The sequence below is a fragment of the Neofelis nebulosa genome, chromosome X, assembly GCF_028018385.1.
Source record: "Neofelis nebulosa isolate mNeoNeb1 chromosome X, mNeoNeb1.pri, whole genome shotgun sequence".
NCBI lineage: Eukaryota > Metazoa > Chordata > Mammalia > Carnivora > Felidae > Neofelis > Neofelis nebulosa.
In genome coordinates this window covers 20754083-20770346 of record NC_080800.1, presented here as the reverse complement: position 1 = coordinate 20770346, position 16264 = coordinate 20754083, and the positions used below count along the sequence as shown (strand labels likewise).

Here is a 16264-nt window from a genome sequence, read left to right as displayed (position 1 = left end):
ATGGCATTTCTTCCAGCCGGGTGCCCCAGGGTGTGGGTAAGTTGAAACCCGTACAGTCTGCCCTGCGGGGTTGTGAAATGTTCACAGCCCAGCATGACTCTCCAAGGGCGTGACTTAGCAGATTTTGTAATCCTGTTGGGCCTCAGTTGCCTTTTCTGTGAACTAGAGATGCTATTATCCTATATTATAGAAGGAAAGAAGAATCTAGCCATCACAGGCTCTTGTGGGGCCCAGAAGAGAGAACCTGTTGAGAGTATCTCCCCTGGTACCTGGCACGTAGTAGACGTGAGGCACTCCCATTATTTCCGAGCATCAGTCAAAAAAAAAAAAAAAAAAAAGTTCCAGTGACAATGTCCCTGTTTTTATTTCTCACAGCAAAGTATTTCTCTGAAAGACTCAGTAGGTATGTTCTTCTTAACTGTACTTGTGTAGCCAACAGAAATAAGACTTTAGGGGAAGTTAGTGCCAAAGGAAAGTTTGTCAGACTATATTCCCTTTCTCTTTTTCCCTTCTAGACCCTGACTGCACCTGCCCCATTTGCAGATGAAACCAGCTGCCAATGCCAAGCACCCCATGAAAAACTGACCATTGCTCAGGCCCGCTTAGGAACACCAGGTGAGGCTGGACTTCTTGTTCTCCGAGTGGGCCCTGTCCTGACATTTAAAGTAGCAGAGAGGCCCATCGTTATTTGAGTAGCACTCGCTTTTGATCGGAGAGTTGAATTCAGAGATTTATAGCACAGTGCAGAAAGAGGAGCATCTACACTGATAAACTAGACCAACCAGAGATACAGCACGGGTGGAGCCCCAGCTTTGCCATTTACCAGTTCGACCGCCTTGTGCAAGTCATGAGAACGGTCTTGCACCTGTGTCTTCAGGTGCAAACAGGGTCAGTGATACCTGCCTGCTTCACAAGGTTTTGAGGATGACAAGATTTGGTGAAAAACACCAGAGCAGTTTTTAAACCGTGAAGCCTTCTACAAACCTAAGCTATTATAATTATCACCGTGTTCACAAGTCTGTGCCGTCAAAAGTTTCTCCAGGTGTGCCCTAAATTAAAGAGCCGGGGCTCTGCGCTAGAAGTTTGTCCATTCGTTCACTCCTTTATACCAGAGATGGAGAGGGAAGAGATCGAAAAAGAACTATCAAGTACCATCTCTGTTTCCCGAGAGCTCAGGCATGCCTCATCTCAATGCACGTTACTGGAGTGTGCTTTGCAGATACTGTGATCTTTACAAATGGAAGATTGGTGGTAACCCGGTGTCGAACAAGTCGACCGGTGCCATTTTTCCAACAGTATTGGCTCACTTTGTATCTTTGCCACATTTTGGTAATTCTTGTAACATTTCAAACTTCTTCGTTATTTTGTTTGTTCTGGTGATCTGTGATCAGTGATTGTGACCCACTGAAGGCTCAGATGATGGTTAGCATTTTTAGTAATGAAGTGTTGTTTTTAATTTAGGCATATACATTGTTTTTTAGATACAATGCTATTACATGCTGAATAGGCTACAGCATAGTGTGAACATAACTTTTTAAAAAGTACTCTCTACACCCAACGTGCAGCTTGAACTTACAACCCTGAGACCAAGAGTCGTGTGCTCTCCCATCTGAGCCAGCCAGGTGCCCCTAAACATAACTTTTATATGCAGTGAGAAACCAAAAAATGCACTTGACTAGCTTTATTGTGATACTGGCTCTATTGCAGCGGTCTGGGACTGACCCTGCAATATCCCCGAGGTACACCCGTAGTTAAGGAGACAACTTGGTATGAAATAAAACCCCCAAATAACATGCGTGCGTGTGCTCAGGGGCTCAACCTTGCCACACAGATTACTGAAAGTTTTAGGAAGGACAGATTCATTTGGCCTGGAGCAGTCAGGCAAGACCTCGTAGCTGACCTGAGCTGATTGTTGTGGGAGAAGATTGGGACAAGTTGGGCAGCAAGTGGAAGGGTACTCCAGGCAAGTGGAACAGGAGTAGTGAAGGCACAGAGGTAGAGCGCTGTGTGGGAATAAATGAGTGGCGTTACAGCTGATGGGGATGGAGTGAAAAAAAAGACTAGCTGAGCAGGTCAGCCCCGGGACACTGAAGACGGCATAACTCGATGGTTTCCACTCACCATGGCAAAAACCAAACAAGTTAATAGAATCCATGGGACAAAGGACGGTTTGCTTAACAATAGTAATAAGAATGGGCAGTTATTAGGTGCTTACTCTTACCAAGTTCTTTGGATATATCATTGTCATTTGACCCTCACCCCTCTATGGGTTAGTACTTACAGAATTTCCCAGTTGAGGAAATGAAGGCTATAGACAAACCATGAATCTCGCACGGCCAACAAACGGCAGTGGTCCTCCACTGGACGTGCCTGGGAATCACCTGGAGGGCTTACTAAACCAGATGGCTGGGCCTCGCCCCCAGAGTTTCTGATGGAGTCCCAATGGGGCGGGGCTTAAACACTTGCCTCTCTAAACAAGTTCCCAGGTGCTGCTGCTGCAGGGGGACCCACTTGAGAACCGCGGGTGGGTAGTTAAGCTGGGATTTGACCTCAAACCGTGGGTGTTCCAGCTTGATCTCGGTCGTGACACCCTGCTTCCTTCGAAGAATAGCTTCAAGACAGTGAGGTGAGGAGGAGGACAAGCAAAGTTAATAAGCTTTGAGAAAGGCAAGAAGAGGCTTGGGGAGGTAGCTCAGAGCAGCTAAACCAGGGGTTCCCGGACTTACGCATGCAAACAGCCACCTGGTAAGTTTGTTCAAGAGGCAGATTTCCTGCTCACTCTCCCTTACCCTTGAATCTGGGCTGGGGCCCAGACGCCTGCATTTTTTAACTAATAGCCGGGTGGTGGTGAACTTGGTGGTCTACAGACCATACACTGAGAAATGCTGATCCAAGCAATAAATCCAAAAGCTGCCATGGAAGTCCAGGTGGTTATGAAAGGTTAAGTTAAAGGCTGAGCTTCAGGCCACAGAAGAAGAGGATGTACTTCTCTAGGAAAGGAAAGTAGAACTTGCTTTATATCTGGTAGGTGCTGTGCACTATACTCGATCTCATTGGGTCTTGGCACAAACTGGCAGGTGGGTAGTACCGTGTCCTTTCTTGAGAACTTGGAGAATGGAAAAGTAACTTGTCAAGTGTCCCAGCTGACCGGGTGGAGCTCGGATTCACCCCCAAGTCTCTTTTACCTTAAATCTGTGCTATGTTTACCATAACGGGCAGCCCGGTGGGGCACGGGCCACAGCAGACGGGGGAGCTCCGTGAAAACACAGGCTTTGCATCGGAGGGTGGAAGGTGTGTCAAACAGTCTGTGAGCTTCTGTAGTGGCAGGACTGTCTGCCTTGCTCACTGCTGTTTCGCCAGCACCTAGAGACATTCTTGTCAAATACTGTGTGCTCAGTAAATATTTTGTGAGTGACTGAGCGAAGGGATGGGAGTTTGGGACAGGAGAAGGAACTTGCCCTCTGGATATAAAATCAGACAGTTGGGTGTGATGCTCTGAACCAGCCTCAAGCTGATTGGGTGAGACTGGGCATCTGTACATTGTCTAACTGCCAAGCAGTTGAAACCTGGAGAACCAAGCTAGGATAAGACGGTGGTGTATTTTGAAATGGCTCTGGCCCGGGCTCTGTGGAACATGGGTCACCACAGGAGGCGTGAGATGGAGCAAAGGCGAACTCTTAGTCGTAGAAGAGAAATTCTCCGTTATCTCAGGTGATGACCCTGGGAGGTTATCCGAGAGGATCGGTGATGTTGATGGGCACCTGGGGACACAATTCTGTTAGAAATTCCTTTACTTAGAACGTCTCACGTCCATATTAAAATGCAATGAGACGTTAGCTCTTTGATTACCCACAAGGCACATATTAGTCTTAGATCACACTCTAATAACCACTATTTTATTAGAGTAGTGGTCCTCCTATCTGCTTAGAATCCCCTGCATTGTTAAAGCAGACTTCACCTGCAAGGTTTCTGATTCAGTCGGTCCGGGGCGGGACTCGAGAACTGGCATCTCTAACAAGTTCCCTGCTGTTGCTAATGCTGCCTGTTCTGGGACCTCACTGCAAGAACCATTGATCAAGAGTACCCGTTGGTAATGGTTGGAGAGAATGACAGGGAGATTATCCACATATAATTGTGAGAGCATTATACTGTTAGTAGAAAAGCTCAGAGAATTTTTAAAAATCTGCTGTTTGACTACTTTTTAAGAAAGTAAGAAGAACATCACTGCTTTTTTGGAGTGTTTGGTAATTTTCAAGACTAGTAAGCAATTACCTTTTTGTGGTGCTGTCTTGAGCGTTCCATCAAAAAGACAAAGCAGACCCACATTTGGGGTTTATAATGTACTTCACGATTATAGCTCTAGTTGAAGTCTTTATCTCCTTCACTAGCCCTATTTGATGACTTAATACAATTGCCTACAATATGGTTCACGACCTTAGGTGTACCCAAACAGGGGTTGGCGTATACATTCTAAAAGTCGCAATGACAAACTCTGCTCATCACCCTTTGCTCCTGGAGGACGTCTGTCAGGCCATAAGGGTGATGAAGCCACAAGAGGAGGAACACGCTAGAGCAACGGGGATTGGCACCTTTGATCTTAGCTCAGCCAGTGCGTTTGTATAACTGTGAACCTACAGGGTTTCGTACATACCCGGAGACCGTGAATCTCTCCTCTGTCTTCACACAAAGTCCAAGTGATTATTTCATAGGTCCCTTTTCAGTAGAGCTGCCTTTTTCTTCAAAGGAAGTTTAGTTCTAATTGCCTATTTTCCCTCTCGAAGGGGGATTTGTATTGTTCCATTTCCATGGTGTGTAGTTTGCCAAATTAATTTTTCAAGAGCTACCTTAATGAATTTTGCCTTATTTGTGTGCACCTGTACTATAATTTACTTAATTTTTCTTTAAATATACTTTTTAAAAAATTTAAATTTAATGTATTGAGAAAGTAAACATCAATCACTGTCAGTAAATGCTGGGCTATAAATAGAAGGAAATTAGAAAGTTTATATGAAGCTATCATAAACTTGAGAAAATATGTAACTATTAGATCTTTAAAGATTAATTTTTCTGCCACCCTTCTTACACATCAGTTGTACACAAAAACAATACTAGTTACCATAATTAGTAGATGTTTAGTACCAATCTCTTTTTAAAAAATTTATATTGGAATGTAGTTTTCTAGAAGGCACCATGAGTTAGAAGAAAGGGCAATGAAGTTTTGTTTGATTTTTTAAAGTGTTTATTTATTTAAAAAATCATTTAATGTTTATTTATTTTGGAGAGAGAGACAGAGAGTGAGCAGGGGAGGGGCAGACAGAGAGGGAGACACAGAATCTGAAGTAGGCTCTAGGTTCCAAGCTGTTAGCACACAGCCCGACATGGGACTTGGACCCACAAACCACAAGATCGTGGCCTGAGCCGAAGTCAGATGCTTAACCGACTGAGCCACCCAGGCGCCCCGGTATGGTTGATGTGTTTTTAAATTCTTTCCCATTCTAGGGACATGAAGTAGTATATCACTCCAGCTTTAATTTACATTTCCCCAATAACCAGTGATATTGAAGATCTTTTCATGAGCTTATTTGCCATATATATATATATATATATATATATATATATATATATATGTATATATATACATATATATATTATTTGCCATATATATGTGTGTGTGTGTGTGTGAAGTGTCTGTTCAATTTTCTTGCCCTTTTTAAAATGAGGTATTTGTCTCATTATTGAGTTTTGGAAGTCCTTTTGTATTCTAGACACAAGTCTTAGATATACATTTTGCAAATATTTTCTTCCAGTGTATGACTTCGCTTTGTATTTTTGTAAAAATGTAAAGATGTGAGTTTTGAAGTAAGGCCCAATTTTTTTATTTATTTATTTATTTATTTATTTATTTATTTATTTATTTAGCTTTATGGTGTGTCCTTTAGGGCCCTATTCAAGAAATTTTTGCCAAACCCATACTCACTAAGATTCTCTCCTGTTTTCTTCTAGAAGCCTCACAGCTTTAGCTCATACATTTAGGTCTATGATCCATTTGGAGTTAATTTTCATATATGGTGTGAGATGTGAGGCAGGCATAGCCCCCTTAACCATTTCATTTGTGTATAAGTGCTGAATAAGTTAGAAAATTTGGAGTATAAGATCCAAGCAGTTAAGATGATGAGATTTTCCCACAGTGCTATACTGTGGTCATCATTTGCATCCCTGATTCTCAAGCACATATTCAGCATCCTTTTGGTGTTGGGTGTAGTTTATTACATTGAAATTATTTGAAACTTGGCAATCAGCCTGTGGCGTACAGATAGGCATTTTATCAGAACATCACATTTATCTGATTGACTTTACTCTGTCAGTTCAGGATTAATAGGAATTTATTTCGAATACTTGTAAAAATTTCTAATAGTCTGTGGGAAGAAAATTTATGATGCCATTGTATTTATTTTCTATGCTGCATAACATATTGCCACAGAATTAGTGGATTAAAACAATGCAGATTGATTATGTCATAATTTCTGTGGGCTGGGAGCCTGGCTTAGCCGAATCTTCCGCTCAGGGTCTTACAAGGTTGTATTCAAGGTGTTACCCAGGGCCCATTTCTCATCTGGAGGCTTGATGGTGATAGATCTGCTTCTGAGCTCACACGGGTTGTTTGCCTGCAATGGTAAAACTAAAGATCTAGCTTTTTGCTGGTTGTAAGCCGGAGGCCACCTTCAGCTCCTAGAGGTCACCTGCAGTTCCTTACCATGTGACCCTCTCACAACATGATAGCTGGCATCTTCAAAGCCACCAAGAGAGAGTGAGTCTGCTAGCAGTATGGAATCTTCTCTACGATAACATAATTATAGGCGTGCCATCCATCGTGTTTGCCATATTCAACTGGTTAGAAAACTTCCAGGTCCCCGTCACATTTCAAAGGGAGGAAATCACACAAAGGCATGAACACCAGGAGGCAGGGATCCCTGGGATCCACCCTAAGGTCTCTCCACCATGGCCGTGGAATAGTTGTGTTCTCACTTGTGATCATCACAAAACCCGCAGCTTCACAGGCCAGTGGTTCCCAACATAAATGCCCTGGAGAATTCACAAGTGCCTAAAAGGATGTCCAGAAAAACCTGAAACAAAAGATTAAAACAAATAAGCATACAAACTAAAAAAAGCCACACTGTAATAAAAAAGTTATTATACAGCATTTCAAACATGCACAAAAGTAGAACAATATGATGAACCTTCGTGTGTCTGTTATCTATACCTAACGCCCACCCACCAATGCCGGTCTTGCCCCCGCATGCCCGCATCCTCTGCCCCCTCTTGAATTATTTGAAACAACGTCCTAAGCTTTCTATCATTACATCCATAAGTATTTCTGTATACATGTCTTAAAAACCCAGTTTTTCAAAGCATGACCCCTATACCATTATCGCACCTAAAAAATAACAGTAATTCTTTAATATCACCAAATAAGCAGTGTTCCAATTTCCAGTTACCTTATGTCATCGTTTATTTATAGTTGTTTTGAACCCAAATCCAAATAATATCCATACGTTCGATATGTTGGAAAGTGTTTTAAATCTCTAATCTGCACATCCACTTCCATCTTTGTCTTTTTTTTTTTTTTCTTGAAGTGCTCCTTTGTTGAAGAGATTGGTTTTGGGGGGGGGGGGCGGTGTTTTTTGTTTTTTTTTTTTCTTTTGGGCCCACATGGTTTCCCAGTCTGGAAATTGCTGACACACTACAATTTTAAAAAGTGAGCTTATTGCGAAATCAACCCCACAAATACTCTTCAAAGATTTACTAAATGGTCTTTCTCTCGGTAATTATGTCATCTTTCTTTACTTTTCTTTCCTCCCTGCTTCCTGAATTCATTTATCTTGATCACCTCTGAATCAATAACAAAAAGTTTTGCAAAACTGCCATCTGCTTTCCCCTGGGATTTATATCTTAAAACAAATTTTCCTCAATTGAATTCAAATTGAATAAGAGCATTGAAACCAAGGATCCCTCATTAGACAGTTTGTTATTTCAAAGCATTTTCTATTTACCATGGCTTATTTAGAATCCGGTATAATCCTGTGAAGGCAATTCTGTTTGTTCAAGATGGTGTATAATTGGGAATAATTGCAATTCCCTATCTGACATAAAGTCTCTTGAGTTTTTTTTATTAGAGAAATTTAATTTATTAGAAACATTGTACCATCTGAATCTATTAATGGAACATTCCTTTTAATTTATATTCCAAATTAATGAGGTTATACTACATCAAGAAATCATCACAATTTTAAATCTGTCTTACAGATCATTCAACAGAAGTTTGCATTGATGATTTCTTTTTTTTTTTTTAATTTATTTTTACAACATCATTAGAATACATGTAGGTAGTTTTAAAAATCAGTAGGACTCGTAGGTTTTTTTTATAAGCCTAACAACTCAACAGTCCCTTTCCCTACCTGCCCTAACCCTGATTCTTATTTCCTTTAGACACTAAGCATTTGACAATCAACTTGCCAAAATGTTGTGGACTTCTCTCATCTACTGTCATTGCCTTTGTTGTTTCCTCTGCCCTTGGGGAATTAAACCTTTTAATTTTTTACAATTTTTTTGGGGGGCGGGGATTGTACCTTTTCAAATCTTTCTCTGTAATTCTTGTATTTGGGAAGAAGTAGAGATAAATGTGTATATGTTCAGTTTGCCATATTTAGCTTGTAGTTTGCCATATTTTCACTTTGTAGTTCCTTTGTTGAGAGTTCAGAATGGATAAAAGTTGTCACTCAACCCCTCTCCCCACTGTGTCTCCATCTTACTTGAGGGGGTGGGTCTTTGGGCTTTCTCAGCCAAGTGTCATCCTGTAGTTTCTGGTACAGTCTCCTGGCTCCCAGGAGCTGTGATAAAGTGTGTCCCTCTTCATCATGGAATGGCTCCTCCCAGAATACCATATGCCACAGTGAGAATATCTCTTGAGGCCACTTCACTCTTGACCTTTCTCCCTCAGAGGGACTGTAGTGTTGGTCGCTGGCTGGCAACCCTGAGGACCACCCCCACATGTAACTTTTGCACCCTGATTCTTCTGTCTTTGGGGCACACGCCCTGCCCCCATCCCTTATGATGCCAGAGAGGTTAGGTAGTGACCTTTGTGCAGGGTATGCTGGTAAATGTTGAACGGTTGGCCCTCCGGAGGGAAATACACCCAGATTTGTAGCATTCGCCAATTTCTGTGGTGTAAATACTACCCCAGCTGATTTCGGGCTGCCAAAGTGACTTGGAGTTGGGAGGAAAGATGCACACCAGTCTCTCTAAGCAGAATGAGCAGACCCCTGCACAACACTGCCTTTGGGCACAGGTCTTGGGAGCCCTCACTCAGCGCTGCCAGACTCAAGAATGAAGTAATTGCGTGCACCAATAAGAGACTGATGGTACACAGACCTTGTGTTTTATCCACGTAAACTTTCTTACAGTGCTCAACTGATGTTGGAAGAATCAGGTAACTGGGCTTCCTCACTCTGAAGTTCTGTTGATGATACTTTCTTTCTCCCACAGTTGACAGGCCTGTCAGAGTTTATGCCGATGGAATATTTGACCTCTTCCACTCAGGTCACGCAAGGGCACTTATGCAAGCAAAAACACTGTTTCCCAACAGCTACTTGTTGGTTGGAGGTAAGATTTGCTTTTTCTCTTTGTCTAGAAAATTCCTTTATAATGTGCTCCCTGAAAAGGACCCCTTTCAGAGTTTCATTATTAAAATCTCACATTGTTATTACTCCCAATTCAGCCAATACTGGCTCACTTGTTTGCTGCCTGAAATTTAAACGGATGTTTAAAAAGCCATAGGGGAAATTACTTCATGGGATTATACACCACTGATTCCCAGAGAGGGACAGACAAATAACACCATCATGTGCAACGGCTTCATGTTTTCCACTAATGCCTTTCTTCTCATGATTGACGCATGAACCAATTTCTGTTTCTAAAATTTTCTAGAGGGCTAGGAGAAAAGCAATATTATTCTGATTTCAAAGCATAGAGAGCTGGGGCTTAAGAATGATTAAGGGTAAACAAGGTCATTGTCTGTTTCCTTTGTATGGCCCACAGGTTTTGGGATGATGTTGAGCTAATGGTTGTTGCTTACAACAACCCCAATTAATGGCATTTACATACAGTGTGTTAAAGAAATGGAGATTGATATGCCTGGGTGATCCTAGTTCACAGTGAAGGAAATGAGTTAGTTCATAAGCTTCTGCAAGAAGAATGGTTAGACGTGGATTGAAATTTCCCCCCTCCAGAATGCCTACTGATTTCAGTTTGGGTAAAAGGAATAGTGGCTGACTAGGGAGACCTGTATCTCACCTTGTAGCTTCTGGAAGCACCATATCCTTTCATTGTGATCAGATTTTATGCCATTACATGAATTAGGCACCATCAACCCTCACGCCTGTACAGTGAAGGAAAAGGTGCTGGTAAGAGACCGTGCCTCTCTTTTTAAAAAATATTTTGTTACCTTCTCTAAGTTTAAGACTACCTTTTGGATATTTGAGGGGCACCTTTCTGCGCATTTTACTGAGGATGGTGAGCACGTGGTTATTGAATGGAGTTCTTTCCAGAAGGAAGAGATGATAAAAGGCAATGATTACTGGACATGCAGAGGAAACCCAAGGCAGGCAGAGAACCCATCTCTTCTTCATTTCTTTTTATCTTGAGTGGAAAGCCATTTCTGGAAAGAACGCTACCATCCGGAGTATGGTCCGATGCTGCTGAGGCCCCTGGGAGACCTCTGCAGTGTTTTGGTGACCCAAGTTTGGAGGTGGTTAGATGTGGGTCACATGTGGGAACGCTAGCCATGGCTCTAGGTGATCATGTTAAAGGTGATAGAGGGGTGTGTGGTATCGGAGCTCGGTCACCATGAGTGGCATTGCCATGGCAAACACATTTTGGTAAAAGTGTGGATGAGAGAAAGTATAGTCTCCCTTTGTGTGTGGTAGTTGTCTTCCTCCAAAATTCAGCCTCTATCACAGCTATTCCAGAAATACTGTGTGATTATATGTAAAACAAAGTTCTAGACTCAAATGACTTAAAATAATTATGCATGGACACTCACAAATCCTGCGTGTTGTGGTAAAAATCTCCTCTGGAGCTGCTCCACCCCTTGCAAGATGTTTAGCTTCATTGGCGCTCTTCCCACTAAATGCCAGTAACTGTCTTCAGCCACTGTGACCACGAAAGATGCCCCATAAATTTCCAGAAATGGCTTCATAGGGGATGATGAGGCCCTTGTTGAAAACCATTGTCTTAGACTAGGAGTCTTCACACTTTGTTCCCCACAAACCCTAAAAGAATTTTGAAAAACTATATACCTTCTCGCAAATTAAAAACAAATTTTTTAAAAATGTTATATTGATTTTTGAGAGAGAGAGAGACAGAGAGACAGAGAGACAGAGAGACAGAGTGCAAGCAGGGCAGGGGAAGAGAGAGAGGGAGACACAGAATCCGAAGCAGGCTCCAGGCTCTGAGCTGTCAGCACAGAGCCCGACGTGGGGCTAGAACTCACGGACCGCGAGATCATGACCTGAGCCGGAGTCGGACACTCAACCGACTGAGCCACTCAGGCGCCCCTTTTCTTGCAAATTTGTAAGTTGACATCTAAAATACTCTGTCCTAAGTTTAAATACTTGTGAAAGATATAATTTCTGTAATCTTATCAATATTGACATTTTCAAAAATCAATAAACTTTTTTTAAGGGAAGTTTCACGTTCACAGCAAAATTGAGCAGCAAGTACAGGGAATTCCCATATAGCCCAACATGCATAGCCTCCACCACTGTCAACATCCCCCACCAGAGCGAAACATTTGTTACAGTCCACGGAACCCACTTTGACACGCCATTATCAAGCAAAGTCCATAGTTTACATTAGACTTCACTCTGGGTATTGTACACTCTGTGGGTTTTGGCAAATGTATAATGACGTGTATCCACCGTTGTGATACTGTACAAAATTAGTTTTACTGCCCTAAAAATTCCCTGTGCTCTGCCTATTCATCCTTCTCTCCTCCCGGCCCATGGCAACCACTTCTTACCATCTGTATAGTTTGTTTTTTTCCAGAATGCCATATAATTGGAAGTATACACTATGTACCTTTGTCAGCTTGGCTTTTTTCTCACTTAGTAATATGCATTTATTTAATTAGTTAGTTTTAATATAATTTATTGACAAATTGGTTTCCGTACAGTACCCCCTGCTCATCCCAACAAGTGCCCTCCTCAGTGCCCATAGTAATATGCATTTAAAGTTCCTCCATGTATTTCATGGCTTGTTAGTTCACTTCTTTGTACTGCTGAATAATACTTCAGTGTCTGGATGTACCACAGTTGATCCATTTACTTACTGAAGGTCACCTTAATTGCTCCCAAGTTTTGGCAATTATGAATAAAGCTGCTATAAACACCCATGTGCAAATTTGTACGTTGACATAGGTTTTCAACTTCTTTGCCCAGGAGCATTATTGCTGGATTGTATGTTAAGAGTGTGTTAAGTTTTGTAAGAAAGTGCCAAACTGTTCCAAAGTGGCTGTACCATGTTGCATTTCCTGAAGCAGGTGCATGATAATTGCCATTTCTCCATATCCTTACCAGCATTTGATGGTGTTGATGTTTTGCATTTTGGCCACTTTAATAGGTAGGTAGTGGTATCTCATTGTTGTCTTATTTGGCAATCCTTGGTGACATATGTTGAACATCTTTTTATATGCTTACTTGCCATCTGTGTATCTTCTTTAGTGAGGTGTGTGTTCAGATCTTCTGTCATTTTTTAATCTGGTTGTTCATTTTCTTATTGTTGGGTTTTAAGTTCTCCTTGTATAGTTTGGACAGCAGTCCTTTATCTCTTCCAAATATTTTCTCTCAGTTTGTGTTCTGTCTTCTCATTTCCTTGACATTGTCTTTCACAGAGCCACAGTTTTTAATTTTAACTAAGTCCAGTTTACCAATTATGTCTCTGATGTTGTATATAAAAAATTACTGCCATACCCGAAGTCGTCTAGCTTTTCTGCTAGGAGTTTTATACTTCTGCATTTTACATTTAAATCTATGAACCATTTTGAGTTAATTTTTGTGAAGAGTATAAGATTTGTGTCTAGAGTAATTTTGTTTTGCCTGTGGGTGTCCAGGTTTTTTTTTATCACCATTTGTTGAAAAGAGATGGTCTTTTCATGGTCATGGTATATAATTCTTTTGACGCATTGTTGGATTTGATGTTTTTTGTTGAAGAGTTGTGCATCTATGTTCATGAGAGAACTTGGTCTGAGTTTTCTTTTCTTGCAGTGTCTTTGTTTCATTTTGGTATTAGGTTAATACTGGCCTCATTGAATGAGTTAGGAGGTATTCCCTCTGCTTCTGTCTTCTGGAAGAGATTGTAGAGAATTGCTATAGTTTATTCCTTAAGTGTCTGGTAGAATTCACCAGTGAACCCATCTGGGCCTGGTGGTTTCTCTTTTGGAAGGTTATTAGATATTGATGCAATTTTTTAATAGATATAGGCCTATTCAGATTGTGTATTTCTTGTAGTATGAATTTTGACAGCTTGTGTCTTTCAAGGAATTGGTCCATTTCGTGTAGGTTACCAAATTCGTGGGCACAGAGTTGTTCATAATAGTCCTGTATTATCCTTTCACTGGCCACAAGATTTGCAAAAATGTCCCCTCTTTAATATCCTATATTAGTAATTTGTGTTCTCTCTTTTTTTCGTAGCTTAACCAGAGGCTTATAAATTTTATTCATTTTTCGAAAGAACTAGCTTTTGGGTTCATTGATTTTCTCTATTGATTCCTGTTGTCTATTTCATTAGTTTCTGTTCTGATTTTTATTATTTCTTAAGCTTACTCTGGATTTAAGTTGCTCTTCTTTTTCTAGTTTCCTAAGGTGGAATCTTAGATTATTGACCTTAGATATCTAGGCTTTTTACACTTTATTTTTTTCTAATATATGCACTTAATGCTAAAAATCTCCCTCTAAGCTTTTTCCCCTGAATTCCACACATTTTGATAAGCTGTGTTTTCATTTTTGTTTACTTCAAAATATTTAATTACTTCCGTTGAGATTTATTTTTTTACCCATGTTATTTAGAAGTGTGTTATTTAGAGGCGCCTGGGTGGCTCAGTCGGTTAAGTGTCCAACTTCGGCTCAGGTCATGATCTCACGTGATCTCCGTGAGTTTGAGCCCCACGTAGGGCTCTGCGCTGACAGCTCAGAGCCTGGAGCCTGCTTTTGGAGTTTGTGTCTTCCTCTCTCTCTGCCCCTCCCCCACTCATGCTCTGTCTCTATCTCTCAAAAATAAAAATAAGCATCAAAAAAAAAGTGTTCTATTTAATCTCCAAGTATTTTGGGATTTTCCACCTATGTTTTCATTATTGATATCTAACGTAATTCCATTGTGGTCTGAGAGCAGACATTGTATGCCTTCTATTCTTTTTTTTAATGTTTACTTATTTTTGAGAGGGGGGAGGGGCAGAGAGAGAAAGAGACAGGGGATCTGAAGTGGGCTCCGTGCTGACAGCAGTGAGCCCAATGGGGGACTCAAAGCCACGAACCATGAGATCATGACCTGGGCCAAAGTCAGATGCTCACCCAACTGAGCCACCCAGGTGCCCCTGATTTCTATTCTTATAAATGTGTTATGGTATGTTTTATGGCCCATAATGTTGTCTGTTTTGGTGAATGCTCCATGTGAGCTTGAGAACGATGTGTATTCTGCTGTGGTTGGATGAAGTAGTCTGTAGTATTAATTTTATTCAGCTGATCGACGGTGCTGTTGACTTAAGCTATGTCCTTGTTCATTTTCTGCCTGCTAGGTCTTTCCATTTCTCATAGAGGGTATTAAAATTTCCAACTCTTATAGTGGATTCATCTGTGTTTCCTTGCATTTCTCTCAGTTTTTGCCTCATATATTTTGACTCTCGGTTGCTAGGCACATACACATTAAAGGTTTCTATGTCTTCATGGATTATTGACACTTTTATCATTATATAATGCTCCTCCCTTCTTGATAACTTTCCTTGCTCTAGAGTCTACTCTGTCTGAAGTTGATGTAGCTATTTTCACCTTTTTTTAAAAGGACGTACTCAAACAGTATTTCCATTTTTTTTAAGTTTATGTATTCATTTTGAGAGGGAGAGCGAAAGTGCAAGTGGCGGAGGGGTAGAGAGAGAGAGAGAGAGAGAGAGAGCAAGCGAGAGAGCGCTGTGCTGACAGTGCTGAGCCACTGCAGGGCTTGAACTCATGAACTGTGCAATCATGACCTGAGCCCAAGTCAAGAGTCTAACGCTTAACCGACTGAGCCACTTAGGCGCCCCTGTTTCCACTTTTTTTGATTAGCGTTAGCATGCTGTATCTTTCTTGATTCCTTTACCTTTAACATATATGTTTTCATACTTATTTATTTTAAATTTTTAACGTTTATTTTTGAGACAGAGAGAGACAGAGCATGAATGGGGGAGGGGCAGAGAGAGAGAGAGACACAGAATCGGAAGCAGGCTCCAGGCTCTGAGCCTTCAGCCCAGAGCCCGACACGGGGCTCGAACTCACGGACTGCGAGATCGTGACCTGAGCTGAAGTCGGACGCTTAACCGACTGAGCCACCCAGGCGCCCCTATGTTTTCATATTTAAAGTGGGTTTCTTACAGACAATGTACAGTTGGGTCTTATCTTTTGATCTACAATCTCTGTCTTATAATTGATAAATGTAGACTGTACATGTTCCAAGTGATTATTTAAATAGTTGGTTTAATATATACAATATTTTTTGTTTTCTATTTGTTGCCTTTGTGTTTTGTTTCTGCTTCCGTCTTTGACACTTGTTCTGCCTTTTGTGTTTTTTTTAATGTTATTTATTTTTGAGAGAGACAGAGACAGAGACCATGATTGGGCAAGGGGCAGAGAGAGAGGGAGACACAGAATCCGAAGCAGGCAGCACAGAGCCTGATGCGGGGCTCAAACTCATGAACTGCAAGATCATGACCTGAGCCGAAGTCGGACGCTTAACTGACTGAGCCACCCAGGAGCCTCTGCCTGGTTTAAAATTTATTTTTCAAAGTTTTTTTATTTTTTTATTTTTTTTATTTTTGGGACAGAGAGAGACAGAGCATGAACGGTGGAGGGGCAGAGAGAGAGGGAGACACAGAATCAGAAGCAGGCTCCAGGCTCTGAGCCATCAGCCCAGAGCCCGACGCGGGGCTCGAACTCACGGACCGCGAGATCGTGACCCGGCTGAA

At 41.4% G+C, this 16264-nt stretch overlaps 1 protein-coding gene across 18 annotated transcripts in view; it reads left to right on the top strand.

Moving 5' to 3' along the window:
* Positions 1-16264, top strand: part of PCYT1B (phosphate cytidylyltransferase 1B, choline) — a 148987-nt gene that overhangs the window by 74225 nt on the left and 58498 nt on the right. For 11 of the 18 annotated variants that reach the window (XM_058713661.1, XM_058713657.1, XM_058713653.1 and 8 more), the window contains 2 exons: positions 516-615; positions 9544-9660. In XM_058713661.1, coding sequence (XP_058569644.1) covers positions 516-615; positions 9544-9660 — 217 coding nt within the window. The remainder of the gene's footprint in view (positions 1-515; positions 616-9543; positions 9661-16264) is intronic. The other 7 variants (XM_058713662.1, XM_058713664.1, XM_058713660.1 and 4 more) reach the window with 1 other exon arrangement.